Consider the following 17,883-nt stretch of genomic DNA (forward strand, 5'->3'; position numbering starts at 1 on the left):
TATATATATATATACTTTTATATATAATATGTAAAACATCGTTTAGTGTGTTGGTTAATTTACGAGAAAACATATTCGTATCATTTTCAAGTACTTTTACATCGTTCCCTTGTGTCCTATGAACGTTACACGTATATAGGTTGTTTCATTTTAATAGTTCGTAAATATTAGATTTTTATGATACTAGAGAGAGAGAGAGAAAAAAAGAAAAAAGAAAAAAAAAGTTGGATTAACAAGGGGGAAAAAAAAAGTTTGATCGAAAAATTATGTTCAATCTACAAATTGTTTGAATATTATATGAAAAATACGAACAAACATTGTATATCTCAATGATAATCAATTATAAATAAATTATCGCGTATATTATGAATATCATTTTTTTATATAAATTGTTCATATGCAGTTTTATTTATACACATTTTCGCGTATAAAGAAAAATAATAATAATAATAATAAAAAGGGAGCTTCTCTCTTTCTCTTTCTCTCTCAATTTTGTTACATTAGTATCGTGTCACCTAGTGCGCATTTTTGCGTATCGGCATTTCCGTAAACTCTTTCACCGATAACGGAAACCTATGCACTGCTAACAATCGAATTCTCTCAATAGGATTTCGATGATATACGTTAGCTCGAGCGCAAGTGGCACGTCATGCTGTTTTGCTTTTCTCCTACACGAGAAACTAATCGTCCGAGCAACCACGAAGCTTTTATATCTCATTTAAAGTTCTACGAGTTTGATCGATTTTTCATCAAGATACTATACCCGAGTTGTTCAGTAAATTCCTAACGGTTTTCGATAAAATGAACAATGTTAATATTCTCTTATCAAATATCTACATACCCTATATATATCATATCTATATACGATATACCTGTGATTATATATATTTTACAATAGATTAAGAATTCGTCAAGAGAGAAAGAGAGAGAACAAAAAAAATGGGTATTTAAAATTTGATCTGTAAAATGTTCGATTAAAAATTGTTAACAAATTTTTACGAGGTAATCCAATGGATGATGATAGATAAATCCAATTTGAATAAATAAAAGCTTGTGTGTTCAATCGGGGAGTAAGAATTTTTCTTAAGGTTTCTTTAAACGTTAATCAAACAAAACAAAAAAAAAAGTGTACACAGGTGATAAAGGTAAAGCTAAAGGAATATATATATAGAATATTAGGAAATATGAACGATTTTTGTCTCGTAATAATTTCTATGTGCACGATACGAAAATAAAGAGATACTTTAATTAGATCGACGAACAAAAAAATCTCGTTGCCATCTCTCTCTCTCTCTCTCTCTTTCTCTCCCGCCAGCATTCTTCTTACATCGCGCATTGATCGTACGCGAAAGAATTAAAGAAACGGTTTCATGAAAAAAAAAAAAGTGGGTGGGAGGAAAGGGAGTGAAAAAAGGATGAAAAGAATAATTGGAAAAAAAAAAAAGAAATAATTCTCCCCGAGAAATGTGCGATAAAAAGTCGATATATCGATGATTATTTTGTGTATGTGGTGGCGGAGAGGGTTGAAGAGGACGGAGAGAAAGGCGCGAAATGAAAGAGGGAGAGATTTTTTTTTCTATCTTTTTCTCGTTTCGTCATAATTTTACGAGAGCGTAGGACGAAAAAGAATATTCGATAACGCGGGAAAAAGGTACACGTAGGTGGAAACGCGATATTATTTGGACTATGGAAGAAAAGAAGTCTCGTAACCGTGGCATTGAAAGACTATAATAAAGAGGAAAAAAATAAAGAGATTAAGGGAGAGAGGGGAAGGGAGAAGGGGGGAGGGTGTCGTTCGTTCGCTCACCAGTTGTTTTCCTACGGTGATAATAATCGCAATCGCTGCAGGTAGGCGGTGGCGGTGGCAAAAGTCTTGCTTGGCGATCACCGTCATCCAAAATCGTTGCACCATCAACGCAAACGTCCTTGTAACCTTCCGGAGGACTGAGTGTCTCCTGCTGACGCTCGGCTCCTTCACCTTGAACAACTGAGGAATCAGTGCGATTGTCGGGAACAATCGCCGGCAGCACTTCCTGCCGATCAGTCGAGTCTTTCGTTTCGAGTTCGGGTTCGAGTTCGACTTTGTGGTCTACAACATTGGATTCGAGTTCGCACGCTATCAATGCATCTGCATCATCCTTTTTATTACGAACATCTACCACAGGAGTAGCAGTTCGCGGAGGATGTTGCTGTTGTTGATAAATTTCTACATTGTTTGCATTGATATTGACGTTTACGTTAACGGCAGCAGTAGCGGCAGCATTAACAGCTGCCACGGAATCAACGACGACGACATCCTCCTCTTCCTCCACGTCATTATCGTCGTCTTCTTCTTCTTCTTCGTCAACCGCATCCTCATCTTCATCCTCGTCTTCGTCTTCCTCTTCGTCTGCCTCCCCATCGGCGCCACCATAACGACCATCCTCCGTAACGCCAAAATGTAAATTCAATTCAGCCCGGCACTCCTTGCAATTGCCCAAACGTATGAACTCGTGTTCCTGACAACAACAGTCGCAATCCTCCTCGTATTCGGCGCAACACTCCTCTTTAATAAGTATAATATAATCCGCGGCAAAGAATTCATTTAATTTTTCGTTAATTACAACGCGATTCTTACGAGTTTTACCCTTAGTCTGGCCGGGCTTCTTTAATAAAGACTTGAGGGTCTTCGTAGGCGCTTCCGCCGAATGCTTACTATTCCCGTGTTCCTTCATGGTCGTCGGTCGCCCCCGCGCGCGCCCGCACAACACCTTCTTATTCCGATATTCAATGGATTTTATTATTATTCGTAGGGGGGGGGGGCAAGAAAAAATAAAAAAAATAATTATCGTCGACTCGACTCGACTCAGCTCCAAATTTCTTGTTTTTAGCTAATACGGACGACTTTTTTCTCGAAGAAAAGTTTCATCGTCGATCGTACCAAGTGTATTATAAGAGGAATACAAAACGACATCCTCGGACGTCCTCGTAGGAGACAGCAACCGTGACGAAAGGTCTCCTTCCCTTCCCTTCCCTTCGCTTTTCCTCCTCCACCTCCTCGCGTGGCATCATCGCGGCGGCGCGTACTTGCCGCCGGAAAAAGCCGACGGCGGCCTTCCTCCTCCGCATCCCCTCGCACCCTACGCGTAGGGAGGGAGGTTTCCGCTCGATCGGACGGACGCCTACTCGTCGACCTCCATCATCCCTCTTCTTCAACCCTCCGACTTCTCTTCTCTTTTATTTTTCTCCCTCTCTTTTCTCTTTTCTTCTCTTCTCTATTTTCTTTTCTTTTTACTTTATCTCATTGTCAGAGGAACATTAGAATAATAGAACGACAGGTGTTGTTCCGCGTGCGCCGAAGAAGAATTAAAAAAAAAAAAAAAAAAAAAAAAAAAAAAAAAAAAAAAAAAAAAAAAATTTAATAAGTATTACANTTCTCTATTTTCTTTTCTTTTTACTTTATCTCATTGTCAGAGGAACATTAGAATAATAGAACGACAGGTGTTGTTCCGCGTGCGCCGAAGAAGAAAAAAAAAAAAAAAAAAAAAAAAAAAAGAAAAAAGAAAAAAGAAAGAAAAAGAAAAAAATGTTATTCCCCTCGTTACAAAAGTAGCGCCGGAGGTATTCGGCTTCCGGTAACGTCCTCGCGTTTATCGATCTCGCACCGCGAAGGAAACCTTGCCGCCGCTTCGATTTGTCTCACCCTCTTCCATCATCCTTCTTCCTTTCTTTTTCTTTTCTTTTATTATTATTTTTTTAATTTTTATTTTTTTTTAAACCCGTCAGTAGGAAAATATTAAATTGAAAATATACGACCGGAAAAACTTTTTCAATAAAAGCGTCTCGTCGCGCAAATGGTAGCGCCCGTACGCCGTAGTACGTTTACCACTCGTCGTCTCCTTTCCTCCTCCTCCTCCTCCACCTCCTCCTCCTCGTCGTCGTCTTCGTCGTCGTCGTGGTAGATACGTTCCGTTCGTGTCCGCACTAACGAGCTCTCCTCGTCGAGAAAGAACACAGAACGAGAGCTCGTCGTGCGCGCTCGCCGGTCAATGAATCGTTCCTCGCGAGATATCGAGATATAACACGACGATAGCATTCGGACATACTCGGCTATACTCGGCCAACTTGTTTCTACCCTTATCTACATTCAATGCAGTCGGCAAGGTAGACACTCTACATTACCGACTGCAAGTATTGTCATTTTCTTTTCTTTTTTCTTCTATAATTCGTCAATTCAAATGCTGCACTTTAGAAAAAGAATTTTGGTATGGAATTCGAACGTAACATTGCATTTGGCTTTTGTTACTCTCTTAAATGCGTTTATTAGGAAGTCAACGTTACATAGTTAGTCCTTATTCCCCATTGTAACGTATTTTTATCTTATTATCTCGATGACGAAGACACGAGCATTTTGGTTAAAAGCATTATATGTGTATATGTACCGTCATGGTTTTTGTCGCATGGAATGTCGATAGAAAACTGATTTCTTTTTTTTTTTGTCGAGCGCACTAATTTAAATGTTTAACAAACGTAGAAAAAAATGTCAATGCGTTGTTGTTGTTGTCGTCGTCGTAGTTGAAGAAACGGTAATACACGACAGAATTATCGCAAATTATACGCTCATGTATACATTTACGTGTAATCGTAGATATTTACAGATAACTAGAAAGCGATACGAGATGATTACTACATCTTTTTAATGTTACTACTAAATCGCATTCGCATCTTCTTATTTCACAGAATATACGCATGAACGAGATAAATATTAATGGTTATATGTTAAATAACAAATATTTCTTTGTTAGATAGATTGCCATATTATAAAGACCAATATTCTCATAGAGACCGTTAATAATAATAATTGAAAAGAAAAGAAGAAGATGAGAATTTCGTAAATGTTACAAACGTGTCGATTATTTATAAACGTATATTTCAACCATGTCCTGAGTAATATAGTTCTTTGTTTATGATTTGCTACACTCTTGTTATTATATTAAATATTTTTTTACATAAATATTTAAAAGTAAAAGACTTATATAATTGTTACGATTGGTTCTTAATATATTGCGGTAATCCTGCTATCTTAGTTTCTATACGAGTCTTTAACTTAATGTTTATATATAAATGCGTAAAAACTATGAATTTGTTGTTGTTTCACATAGATATACGATTTTTGAGCAAATTATTATTAATTATTTAAAATTATATATTTCGATTTGTTATCGAATAATATACTTGCGCGTTATCATGAATCGTAAGAGTAAAATGAAAACTTTTTAAATGGTAAAACTTGTAAGACTGATTACAATTAAAAAACAACAACAAATTTAAGTCATTATGCATCGCGCTAGATACTATTAAGATCCCTCAAACATTGAAAGTTTTTTTATTTGCGTAAAAATAAAGTTCATTGATGAAAAAAATACTGATGTAATTTACCAAACATTTAACTTTAAATAAAATTAGAATAACGTTAGTAGATAACATAATCTAATAAAAGAAAATGACAAAACGAAAAAAGATATAAAACTAATAATCATATGATATAGCTGGTAAGTCAGTTCTTTGTAATTATTTTTAAAGATTCTCGAAACAAGTGTAATATTCTCATAAAATTAATAATATAGTATTGAATATTAGAATATTCATATAATAATTATTGCACCGAGTATTAAAATATCAAACGAAAATATATTTTTTCATATTAATATTTGTTCATATCAAATAACATATTAAAATAAATTAGAAAAATTATTAGGAATTTAATACAAGTAGAAAGCTTTTAATTAAGAAAATGCTTTACGATTATTTTCTTTTATACAAATGACATCTATAATAATCGTCAATTTACTTCTTTGAAATTTGCCATACTTGTTTGTAATACTTATTAAATTTTTTTTTTTTTTTTTCCTTTAACGAGTGTAATGTCAAGTGCAAAATAGCAACATTACATTGAGTCGATTTGTAATTGTGGATTGCAACAACAAATGCGTAAATATCATCATCTGCGCAATTTTTTCTGAGACCATGAATTATTTACATTTAACAAATTAATACCTCTAATCAGCTTTACGTGGCTTACGCTTGCGAACATTCGGACTGCTGGTATCTGCTTTGGAATCCTTTTCTTTACTGTTCGTTTCAGTAACCTCCTCAGATTCTGAACCTTCTTCATCAATCAAATCATCTTTTACATTTTCGACGATCTCGTCATCTCCCGAACTTTTCTCTTGCAAAGCTGCACTACTTCCATCCTGTTGTTTTTTCTTTCCTTGAAGTTGCATAGGTTTAGGTGGATAAATTAAGTCGATGAGACATACAATGATCTATAAATATATATATAAATGTTGATTAAATATACGACAAAATAAAATAGCGCTTATATTGTAGATTAGATAATAAATTTAAATTACAAGGCCCAATAGTGCACCCAGAATAATAGTTGCCACTGCAAAGATCAAATAACTTCCCCATGTCGGTAATCCAAAATCTTCCATGAGATTGTTATGAATGCCCTACAAAAAAAAAATACGAACAATAAATAAAAATATCAAGATAAAAAATATAAAATAATAAATATCGTTAATTGAAGTAATCAAAGTAATCGCTCTAATTACCCTTAATACTTGTGACAATCTAAAGAATTGACTAAGGACAGACATGTGAATAGAAGTTGGACTTTTCCAACTGGGTATAGGATCAATCTTTTCCCAAGTTCTATCAGATACAAATTGAATAAGAGCTTCTTTATCTCTTGGACTTTTGTACTGTCTGAAGACGCCATCTACTACACTATAATATAATAATAATTAAATGACATTTCTAAAAAAATATCATTAACACAATTAAATGAAATAACTTACTGATAAATAGTAGGCAAAGCTGTAACCATAAAGCGTCCACTAAGTCCTGGTGAATCAGTTACATCTACTTTGCCAACATTTATATGAAGTTTTTCTTTCCAACTAGCTAAATGCTCCCATACTGGCTCCAGAGCTTTACAGGCTGGACACCATGGAGCATAACTATATAAAAAAAATAAATAAATAAAATCTCAATACCACAAATAAAAGCCCCTTTAAAAAGCAATCATTATGAGCCCATTTTCTACATTCAAAAGTTACAAGATAATGTAGAAATTTAATATACATAAGTTATCAAATTTAAAGCACAAATTTAACTGAGTCATAATTTTTATAATAATTTTCAATAGCATTCGATTAAATATAACAATAAATGTATAAATAAAATAAGATGTAATGTTGAAGCAACGCCGCATTTTCTACACGCCATCAATTTTGACGACTTCGTCATCCATAGTTTCTTTCAACTTACAATTCGACCATCCATTCTCCCCGAAGCATACGATCCCAATTTTCTTCATCGAGCTTTTCTACCAAAGATTCTTTAGCCAGTCGTTGATTATTAGCACTTACAACTCCTAATAATAGGAGATAAAAACATGCGATGTTAAAAACACGTCCCATCCCAACGTACGACATCTTACTTTACTAATATTCACCGGCACCCACTTTTCTGCGCGCCACTGACCATTAATAACTTTAAGTATAGATCCAATACAAACCTTATGATTTAGGTTTTAATTTAGAATCATAAGAATGAAACTTTAAAATGAATAACCAATCCAAAAGATGAATAAAATGATACGTATAAAAATTCATAGAAACTGACCAATAATGTAATCTTAATTTTAATTGGACATACTTTAAAGTTGGGTAATAGAAGAATTTAATATTGTTCATACGTGCATAATAATATATCGATGAGTATTCAAAGGAGAATACATAGTACATAATGTTTAATATATCTAGCGTACATTTATTCTTAAGAACTCGACCAATATTACCTTATTGGATTTGTTTATAATAAGTATGTTTAGAGTAATTTAGAATTGTCCAATATATGAGATATTGACAATATATGAGATGATTAAATAGTTTTAAACGAATACTTTTATAAAATACAATCGATATTGTATTGTTTGTATTGCGTCTTTATATTTTGGACAATATGAATTTAATTGAAAGTTGCTGGTGATGAGTGCATCCCTGTTGACAATGATACATAAATAGTGAATTTCAGGAGTATGAGATTGATCGAAATAATATTAATGAAATGTTGATTTGATTGCAACTATAGTTTTTTAAACTAATTCATGTATAAATATAAGAAGTATGTAGAACAAAATCTTTAAAATGTTCAACATCTTTTGTATTTATTCTATAGTGTACAAAATGATCTTTAAAAGTATTCATTTTCATAAACAACTTTTTAATTATCACATAATTAACAACTAATGCCTTACTTTCTTAATTTTATCTACTAACTTCTTATATATATCTATATGTAAGATCTATATAATTATATTTTTATAAATTTATTTTAATGTAAATTGATTTTTTTTAATTTTCTCAGATATAAAAACGATCAACGTATAATTGATAGTATGCATTAGATTTTAAATATTATGGCTAAACCGAATTACGTTTAATTTTAATTTATTTTTATATATGTATTTTTAAATTATATATTTCAGTTCATTGTAGTTTTTTTTTATCGTTGTTATTAGTTACATAGTTTATATTTACTTCCATTGCCCCTTGGGGTCTTTAAACTATTATGATATAGAAAATAATTGCGTCGTAAATTGATAAATACATTGGATTTTTGTATATAAAATTACAGATATATGTGAATTTTTTCTGGAAAACTTTCAAACATGTTAAACATAGTTGATCTTCCTGATATTGTGCTGGAAACTATTTTATCTAACCTCACCTATGATGAAATTTCTAAATACAGAATTGTAAGATACATATAAATATAGTTTTTTATATATTGTTTCATGTTCTTATCATTAAGCGATATAAAGTAAAAATTCTTAACTTACAGATATGTAAGCGATTTGATCGAATTTGTAGAAAACTACTAAATCGTGGCTTTAATCTTATGGAAAAATATCATGCTCAATGTCTGCGTGCAGTCAAAAGTCAATTACCACGCAGAGAATCAGAACGAAGAAGTCATCCTTTAGCACGTCATTGCGATATATTAACAGCAATAGAAACAAGAATATCAATGTTATCAATGACTTTTATCAAATATGTGGACTTAAACTTATGCTGTTTTATTCCCGGAAAAGTAAGTTGTTTTATTTAAATGATATGAGAAAGTTTAATGAATATAACAGCATATCAAACAATCCATAAGATTATTAAACCATTGTTATTATAATCTATAAAGTATCTCTAATGTCACAGGTAATCGATGAAATTTTTCGTGTTCTCCGTTTAATTCGTGACTCGAAAACACCACCCAGGGCACATGAAATATTGCAAGAATTACGTGATATTAGTAGTATGGCTATGGAACATTTTGATGAAAAAATTTTACCAGATTTAAAACATAGTATTTGTACATCCGTTGTTAGTAATGTGGGCTCTTACGAACTTCCTGGTGGAAGCTTAATGATTTCGCATCATACCGCAAGCTCGAATAGTGCTTCACTATCACATAGTTATAGTACAGAGAAACTAAATCAAACATTTAAGAAAATTTATAGTCGTACCAAAAGAAATAAATTTTCTGTAATGTATGCAAAATTTGAAATAACTAAAATGAAGTTGAGAATGAAAAAACAATTGATTCAAATGAGAGTCCAAAATTTAAAACTTCAAAAACAAGCGAAGAAAATTAATGACCAAGATATGCAGTTGGCAGAAATGAAAAAGCATTTGGAAGAATGGGAACAAAAAATGGGCGATTTAACTGCTGAATTGAGTAGGGCAAGAGAAGAAACACAGAAGCCTGATTCAATAGATTCTTGCAAAAGAAAACATATTGATATCTGCAATCAACGTGACTCAGACTCTCTTCAAACAAAGGAATTGGAAGCTAAAAAGCGTAAATTAATTGTAGAAAGAAAACCATCGAATGATGCAAAAGATGTGAAATTTAAAAAGTTTATATCAGGTCTTCTTGCAGGAAATGCACTAGAGGGATATCCATCTACTTCGTATTAAAATATTTTTTGTAGATAGTCAGGTCTTGTTCGAAGGCATATTTTTTTGCAATATTGTTACCTTTATACTGTGCATTTGGGGGGAATTATTATTTAATGAATATAATTTATGAATTAAATTTATATACATATTTACAAATTATACAAATTTGTTGAAAGTAGATAGTACAGTATTTCATAAATTTAATCATATCTCAGAGATATTCAAATATCGCGTATTAATACAAAAAAAAAAAAAAAAATTTAATCCTTCTATACTACATTCCTGGCATAGAATTAATATTGTTATAGATCAGATCAATAGTAATCATATTCCTTTTTTTGAAAAGTAAAAATGTGATATAAATTGTATTATATAGAAAAAAAATTGGATGGACTATAGATAACTTTAACATAGATGTAAGGAATAAATGTACATTTAAACTTTAAACAAAAATTATAAGGTTCCATGCTGAGATAAAATTCATATTAGGTATAGAATCTTTTATAAAAAATTATTCATCATAAATTATTTATAAATTAAATTTAGCTTAACTCAACTTGAAATTAGTCATTATATACTTTCCTCTGAATCTGAGTAATCTTTCTGCAACAGTAATTCTTCGTTAAATTCTTCTGAATTTTTTCTGTTAACAAATAGAGAATTTGATGACTTCTTATACAATATTGCATGTGCACTTTGTAAATAGCTTTGCTGTTTCTTTTTTATCTGTTCACGAGCATTGAATTTTCCAACTTCTGGTAAGACAAAATTATAAATCATATCTGCTATCATTTCTTCTTCTGCAAGATCTGTCATACTAACAGTTTTATTTAACATTAGTAAATTAGTATTTGCTGATATACATATATACATACTTCATATTTGATTATATATAGTATTAATATTTAAATTATACTGATGAATAATAAAATTGTGTGGTAACATACTTTCCCATTGTATTATTTGAAATTTCGTCCACATGATCAAAAAATTGTAAAATATGTTCTTCAGCATTCTGACATGATATTTCTTCAATTTCTTTCCTTATAATATCATCTAAGTAAATTTCTACAGTATCTTGATCTATTTTTATTATTTGTTGGAACATTTCATCACATTCTCTACGACGATTACGTTCAAGTTGTCGCCGTCCAGCTTCGGCTGCTTCACGCATTAATCTTTCTTTTTCAGCAAGTAATCCAAAAATATGTGCATTGCGTTCATCTTTTAATCTTATCAATTCCTTACATTAAAAATTATATAAGCAACACAATAATAATAAACAAATGGTGTAAAACGGATGAAATTAAAATCATTCTTACTTTACTTAAATAATCTAACATTCCGCATACAGTTGCTCCTTCCAAGGAATCAATAATTTCACATAACAATTCTTCTTGTAATAAACTATCACGTTGTTTCTGTTGAGTATCAAATATTTCTTGTTTTTCTATTTGCTGTACTTCATTATTATAATCCTTAATATCATGAGTGGATTGAAGTTCTTTAATTAATTCTCTACATCTATTTCTACCTTCAAACATCTACAAATGATTATATTATTCTTTTTCAATATTTAAAGTCTAAAGTTAAAGTAAGATTAAAATCTAAAATTTGTTTTTATAAGAGCCTGGATTATTTTTGTTTTTACTATTTGCTGCGTGTTTCTATAAAAAATAAATTTAGAATATATTTATTACAAAATAATACTAAATAAAAAATATCATATTAAATGCATGACTTTACCATACACTGGGTTGCTCTACCCCTAATTGTTTCTTGAATACACAATGCTGCTTGATCTATTAATGTATCTTTGCGTTCCTGAACTCTGTATGGTGTAGTTGGAAAAACAGGAATTTTAAATTTCTTTTTCATTATTATCGGTGTCTCTGGAGATATAATATTTAAGCGCATTGCTTTAAAATCCATATACAATGTTTTTAATTTATCATCAGTCCATCTTGTTTCACGTACACATAATTCAGTCGGTGATACAATTTTTGATTTCGGTTTTTTATAACTTGATAATTTAGTAGATATAAAATTAATATTTTCTATTCCTAAATAAAATATAATGCTCATATAAAAAAACATGAATTAAAATTACGACGCGTATAAAATAAGAGAATAAATTATTTAAAATTATGATCATACCTTCATAATTACTACTATCATTTATTGATGATTGCTTTTTCATTTTTCGTAATTTTTCTGGAGAATATTTTTCAACATCTAATTGTGATCTAAAGCATTCGGAGACACGATTAATATATGATTTGATAGTATCTTTTTTCTGAAGCTGGGATTTATCATGATGTAATTTATGTAACTTTCTCAAATCTCGTTTTAAATTTTGTCTAATAACTTTTATTTTTTCATCTCTATGGGTGCCTAAATTATTTTTCAAACGTTTAAAACGATTTTCTATCTTCTCGTTATGTTTAGATTCTTTCGAACGTGAAATCTTTTTCATTAATTGAAGACGCAAATCCATTATGCATTGTATTTCCTTTTCGAAAAAATAATAGATATTAAACATGTGCTATATAATTCTGTTATTCGTATAAATGTAAAAATAAATAAAATAATGTAATTACTGCATCTCTAAAAGCCCATTGCTCTTCTTCTAAAGCTTTTGTTATACATTTTCGTATTTTAATATTAGCTTCTGTATCCATTGGTGGAAGAAACATTTCCCAAGCTCTTTTCATTTTTGTTCTATTAATAATATCAGTTTCATGCATTCCTGCTGGTAATCCATGACCCCAAGTTAAATGAGTAACAGTTAGTACTTCTGGATTATGACCTAATTAAAAAATATAATTGTTTTAGTAATACACTATATTTATTTCTATGCTTAGTCATACCTGGATATATTTTGTATGGAGGCTCCCATGGTACAGTTTGCGTTTCACTTTCTCTATAATCTGTTTGTGTTTCTGCATTTTTAAATAACTTTGATTGCATCATTGAAATGCAATATTGCTGTTTCATATTTTTCAAAACATTGTCCAATACTTCAGTGTCATAACGTATATTTTTATTCTGTATTCTTGGAAAATACTGAAAAGCGTTGGATTCTTGAAAAGGATTACATTTTTGTTGAATTATAAGTTCAATTGGTTTACAATACGTAGCCATAGTTTTGTAATTTATATTATATGTTAAGTAACATAAGAAAAAACTATTCAGTAGGTCTTATTTGATTCACTGCCCACAAATACAGGAGAATTAATATGTATTGATTTAATCTTAATATTTTCACTTGATATATCAAATACAATTCAATAACTAATTATGAAAAAAACAGCAAAGAATCACGATGTATGCACTATAGAAGATAATGAACATATTGATCAAACAAGCAATAAATGATCGTGTTACCTTGGGTTTCTCTTTTTCATATATATAATAAGCTTAAACTAAAATAAATATAATTACAGTTTTAATACTATTAATAAAACATAAATATAAGAATATTAAAATAGAAGTATAATAATCAAAAATATTATATTTAATGTGGATTAATATGGAAATTTATTTATATTTATTACATTACAACAGTATTTATATTTCAGGAACTTGGCTTATAAAAATCATTTAGATTTATGCATATATTTAGTAATAATTAGGTTCATAAAATTTTCATTTTATATTAAATAAATAACAAATAATAAGAACAATTTGTGCTAATATGCCATACAGTATTTTATTTTACTGTAGTATGAATAAATTATCTATTCAAACAAGCAGATAGATTTATATATATAAAGATCTATTTTAGGGCATTTAGAGAGTATCAAGATTAATAAAATATGCAATTTTATCTGTAAAAATATAATAATGTATCATATCATTACAATATATTATCTTTAGATTTTAATGGCGCATGATATTTCAGTATAATCAGAATCAGATGTAACATTTATTCTCTGTGTATACTATAGGTAATATATTTCTTGTAAATAATAATTATTCTGATTAATACTTTATAATTATCTAAATTGTTCACATTGATACTTGTACTTAAGTTTCTTAATATCTCAGAAATTGTAATTTATTATTATATGTCACATAAGACATTTTTTTTTAAGTTTAAGTATTTCTATGTAACGGTCTAAAATATCCACTACCATATAATCCCAAATATTCTGACCAACTTTGCTTCGATGCAATGCTTTTGCATACTTGATTAGGTAACATATCTTCAGGACAAACACATTCTAATTTCATTCTATATACTGTCATTTGCCCAAGAGCAATAATAATATTCTCTTCTTTTATTGATTTTTCAAATAAATTGTAATTGTCGTCATGTTCATTTAAACATTCTTTAATGATATCTGCATTTTTTCTATGATGCATACTATTCTTTGCTGATACTTTATTTCTATATATACATTTTAAATCTTCTTGTGACAATGTAATAGATGTTTCTAACAATGGCGACCCAGAAGTTGTAAAAATTAAATCTACAGAATTTCCTTTCTTAGAATTTATAAAAGAAGGTAATAATATTCCACTTGATTGTTCTCTTTGTTTACTATAATTTATTGATTTATTTAATATATTATTTGATTTTTTTATTCTTTTATTTCTAACTTTTGACGAAAATAAATATTTGTTATCATTTATCACGTAATCTTTACTTGTTTTATCATTATTATTTACTTGTCTACGCTGCTCTCTTAAGTCACCTATCGGCAAATAATCATTATTTGGTTCATCTCCTTCATCATACTCTTTGATATTTTCTAAATTTTTATTTTTACGATATAAAGAATTGTCAGTATCTATATTTTCCATGTTACTCAGTTGAAAATTATTATCAAATCTGTTATCTCCTTCGAAGTTGGACTGATGATTTGCATATGTCATTTCAGGAGGCTTTTGATTATAATTAGCTGATTCTTCAAGTATATCCTCATCTCTGTTATGTTTAAATATTTCTCCTTTATCATAATCTTTATAAATTTTTGCAGTATCAATGTCTATTGTATCTTCGTAATGATATGATTCCAAATATTTATCAATTTCTTTTTCTATATCAACTGAATTATTTATATCATATTCTTCTGAATATAAAATTATTCCAGGTGGTTCAACGAGTTGACTCAAAGCTAATAGTTTAGTAGTCGTTGAATTCAATTTCATTTTACATAAATCAGTATGTGTTTGAAAATTTTCCTTTTTTGAAAATTGGTATGCTCCTTTAAAGTCTTTGTCGTGTAAGCAATTACCAAACCAATGTAAAAACCAATCATTGCCAAAACCATCAACAGTCACCGATAAACCTGATACTTGTTTGTTTAAAATATCTTCTATTGGTTTCTCTAGCAAAGGTTGTCCAGTATGTCCATCAATGATCATAGAAATTGTATAATAATATTTAGGAAATCCTTCATTTTCAACTTTATGTTTTATCATAAAATCTGGAATGTTATCATCATTATAATAACCAGGTATCGGACTGCTTAATATTTCAGAGTTAGGGACAGTGTAATTCCATATTGGATTAAATGTTAATCCATCATAAGCTATAATAGTAGAATCAAACATAGGTGCCACGATGTCTGCAATTCCATCCAACGTTATGTCTACCAAAACAAGAGGCAACAATGCTGCTTTTCCAGAGCTGTGATGCAACTCCTTTAGTTTCTAAATAAACATTAATTAATGTAATATATAATGTAATATCACAATATTACATATCAATGTATTTCATAGTATATTTATAATCAACTTACTAAGTTACCGTGCATGAAATTAGCACTAGATGCTATATACAATGTACCAGATTGCATTTGATTATTTGCTGTTAAAACAAATATATTTTCACCATCTGGATATACAATTGTCTGTGGTAATGAAAATAATTCTAGTTTTGGGGAATCAATGGTATATAGAATCTTTCCTTTCTTTCCTGATACAATAAGAATTTTACTTCTGCGTGATAAATCAGATTGAACAGTGTAGCCTGTTACAATAACATCACCAATACCATCTCTATCGGTATCAGTTATAAATTTTGCATCAAATATACGAAAAATTGTTGAATGTTCATCAGATAATTTATTATCTGATATTATCCATATCTTGATTCCTGTTTTTCCATTAATTGCATAAAGAACTCCACCTTCTACTGAAGCAATGCAATCATTAATTTTATCATTTGTAATATCCAGTCCACAGTCAATTGAAGAGATTCCATAAATGGGCCAATAAATCCAAAGTGTATCTCCTGTTTTTCCATCCAATGCTAATATTTGACCCAAGCAAGGTAGCGAATTTTCAATAAAATAATGACATTTTACAGTACTTTCTTCATTTGCACCTAAAAAGAAATAATATGTATCAATATCATGTCTTAAAAAAATAATTATATATCAATTATTATTACTATTAATAACATAACATATTATTTATTCACCTTTGTAATTGTAAACGATAATAAAGACATGCTATGATTACAAAATAGATATCTGAAAACAAATAAAGTATAAAAATCATAGAAAATTAAAGCTTACAGAAAAATTGTAATCCTATGTGGAATAAAGAAATGATAATATAAATAAATAAAATGTGCGAACCTGTATTAAATCCAACAATAATATCTTCGATTCCATCTTTATTAACATCAAAGCTTCTCAGAGGAACTACTGAAGAAAATTTTGATATTCGTCTTGACCATATAATCTTTGATGATAATGATGTACATGGAATTACATGCATTTTGCTTATTGAAGGCTCTAATTCATGTGATATCAATTTTTTAAGCATAGTAAATGTTAATGGAAATATATTAGCAGTGGATATACAAAGGATAATTAAACCTAATAAAAGTACCAATGCTATCAACACATAACAAATGGATATAAAAAGCGTTTTATAAGGGAATCTATTGGCCCCAACTTTATAAAATTTTCTATATTTTTTACGTGGTGCCATAAGTGGCCTTTTAACTACACCATCCTCATCTAATTTTAATCCTCCATTTTTTCCATCTCTAATAAACACTTCATCATCGATATCAGTTAAATCATCTTCATCTTGGCATTCTTGCAGCCTAAATTTTGGTAATGCAGGGTATACTTCCATCATTTTTTATAGTCATAGAATCATATCACATTACAATTCAATCTAATATATGTAATTAATTTTAATAATTACTGAATATTATTATAAACCATAATTGTGATACATAATAAACTCTGTTATTGTTTTAGATATATATAAATCAAATAAAATATATTCTCATAGGATGATAGAGTTGTAAACAGCAATTTCTCTAAACCCATACAAAAAAATCAATGGGATGACTTAACTTGCATATAGTGGAAACCTTCCACTACTTGAATCTTCTAAACACACACTTTAATTATTTATTATAAATTAATATCCCTCGTAGTTAACCATATTTAAATATTAGTTGAAAGTTACTAATTAAAATGATTGACCAAGTTTGCATAACTATTTGCAATGCAAGTATTACTAGAACTATATTTTACCGACTTTCATCTAATTTAGCCAGAAATAACAAATAATACAGACAGAAGAACATAGAAGCTCACATGTCCCCTTTTCGCGTAACCACATTCATCTTAGTTACTAACCTGACCATCAATGGGCGATAGAAGATATTTAATGCGATGACGGTACAATACTATAAAAGAATGCAATATTCTTTGATAGTATATGATAGTATATTATGATATATACTTTGATATAGTATATATAGTATAGTTATATTGTAATATAGAATTTTATATAATTATATTTCAGAATATATTTCAGAAATATATTTCAGAAATGCATTTATATTTATATATATATATATATATATTTTAAAATGAACCAATATTTAAGACACTCTCAA

General features: G+C 29.6%; 5 protein-coding genes across 7 annotated transcripts in view; 1 reads left to right on the top strand and 4 right to left on the bottom strand.

The window, feature by feature from the left end:
• Window positions 1-3,390, bottom strand: part of LOC106790972 — a 10,808-nt gene extending 7,418 nt beyond the window's left edge. Inside the window, exon 1 of the mRNA XM_014756267.1 lies at window positions 1,808-3,390. Within this exon, the coding sequence (XP_014611753.1) occupies window positions 1,808-2,714 (907 nt within the window). The 5' untranslated portion in view covers window positions 2,715-3,390. The remainder of the gene's footprint in view (window positions 1-1,807) is intronic.
• Window positions 3,391-4,276: 886 nt separating this feature from the next.
• On the bottom strand, window positions 4,277-7,528 carry LOC106790966 (thioredoxin-related transmembrane protein 1). The gene is made up of 5 exons (XM_014756257.1): window positions 7,315-7,528; window positions 6,843-7,004; window positions 6,597-6,771; window positions 6,393-6,494; window positions 4,277-6,305 (listed from the first exon to the last, which is right to left on the bottom strand). The coding sequence occupies exons 1-5, from the start codon at window positions 7,479-7,481 to the stop codon at window positions 6,039-6,041; spliced, it is 873 nt and encodes a 290-aa protein (XP_014611743.1). The 5' UTR covers window positions 7,482-7,528; the 3' UTR covers window positions 4,277-6,038.
• Window positions 7,529-7,765: 237 nt separating this feature from the next.
• Window positions 7,766-10,946, top strand: LOC106790969 (F-box only protein 28). 3 transcript variants are annotated; one of them, XM_014756259.1, is made up of 4 exons: window positions 7,766-7,869; window positions 8,686-8,806; window positions 8,893-9,141; window positions 9,261-10,946. In XM_014756259.1, the coding sequence occupies exons 2-4, from the start codon at window positions 8,720-8,722 to the stop codon at window positions 10,020-10,022; spliced, it is 1,098 nt and encodes a 365-aa protein (XP_014611745.1). In that variant the 5' UTR covers window positions 7,766-7,869; window positions 8,686-8,719; the 3' UTR covers window positions 10,023-10,946. The 3 variants fall into 3 exon arrangements, with proteins under 3 accessions (XP_014611745.1, XP_014611746.1, XP_014611747.1); XM_014756260.1 differs by lacking the exon at window positions 7,766-7,869 and adding an exon at window positions 7,939-8,084; XM_014756261.1 differs by lacking the exon at window positions 7,766-7,869 and adding an exon at window positions 8,154-8,172.
• Window positions 10,557-13,432, bottom strand: LOC106790967 (protein MAATS1-like). The gene is made up of 7 exons (XM_014756258.1): window positions 12,875-13,432; window positions 12,605-12,813; window positions 12,162-12,516; window positions 11,751-12,067; window positions 11,327-11,548; window positions 10,952-11,247; window positions 10,557-10,821 (listed from the first exon to the last, which is right to left on the bottom strand). Exons 1-7 carry the CDS (start codon window positions 13,146-13,148, stop codon window positions 10,575-10,577), a joined length of 1,920 nt encoding a protein of 639 aa, XP_014611744.1. The 5' UTR covers window positions 13,149-13,432; the 3' UTR covers window positions 10,557-10,574.
• Window positions 13,433-13,524: 92 nt separating this feature from the next.
• LOC106790976 lies at window positions 13,525-17,547 on the bottom strand. Its single transcript, XM_014756271.1, has 3 exons — window positions 16,598-17,547; window positions 15,755-16,341; window positions 13,525-15,665 (listed from the first exon to the last, which is right to left on the bottom strand). Exons 1-3 carry the CDS (start codon window positions 17,106-17,108, stop codon window positions 14,103-14,105), a joined length of 2,661 nt encoding a protein of 886 aa, XP_014611757.1. The 5' UTR covers window positions 17,109-17,547; the 3' UTR covers window positions 13,525-14,102.
• Window positions 17,548-17,883: the final 336 nt, after the last annotated feature.

Source organism: Polistes canadensis, unplaced genomic scaffold (assembly GCF_001313835.1).
Source record: "Polistes canadensis isolate GaletaPanama2010 unplaced genomic scaffold, ASM131383v1 scaffold_274, whole genome shotgun sequence".
Lineage (NCBI taxonomy): Eukaryota > Metazoa > Arthropoda > Insecta > Hymenoptera > Vespidae > Polistes > Polistes canadensis.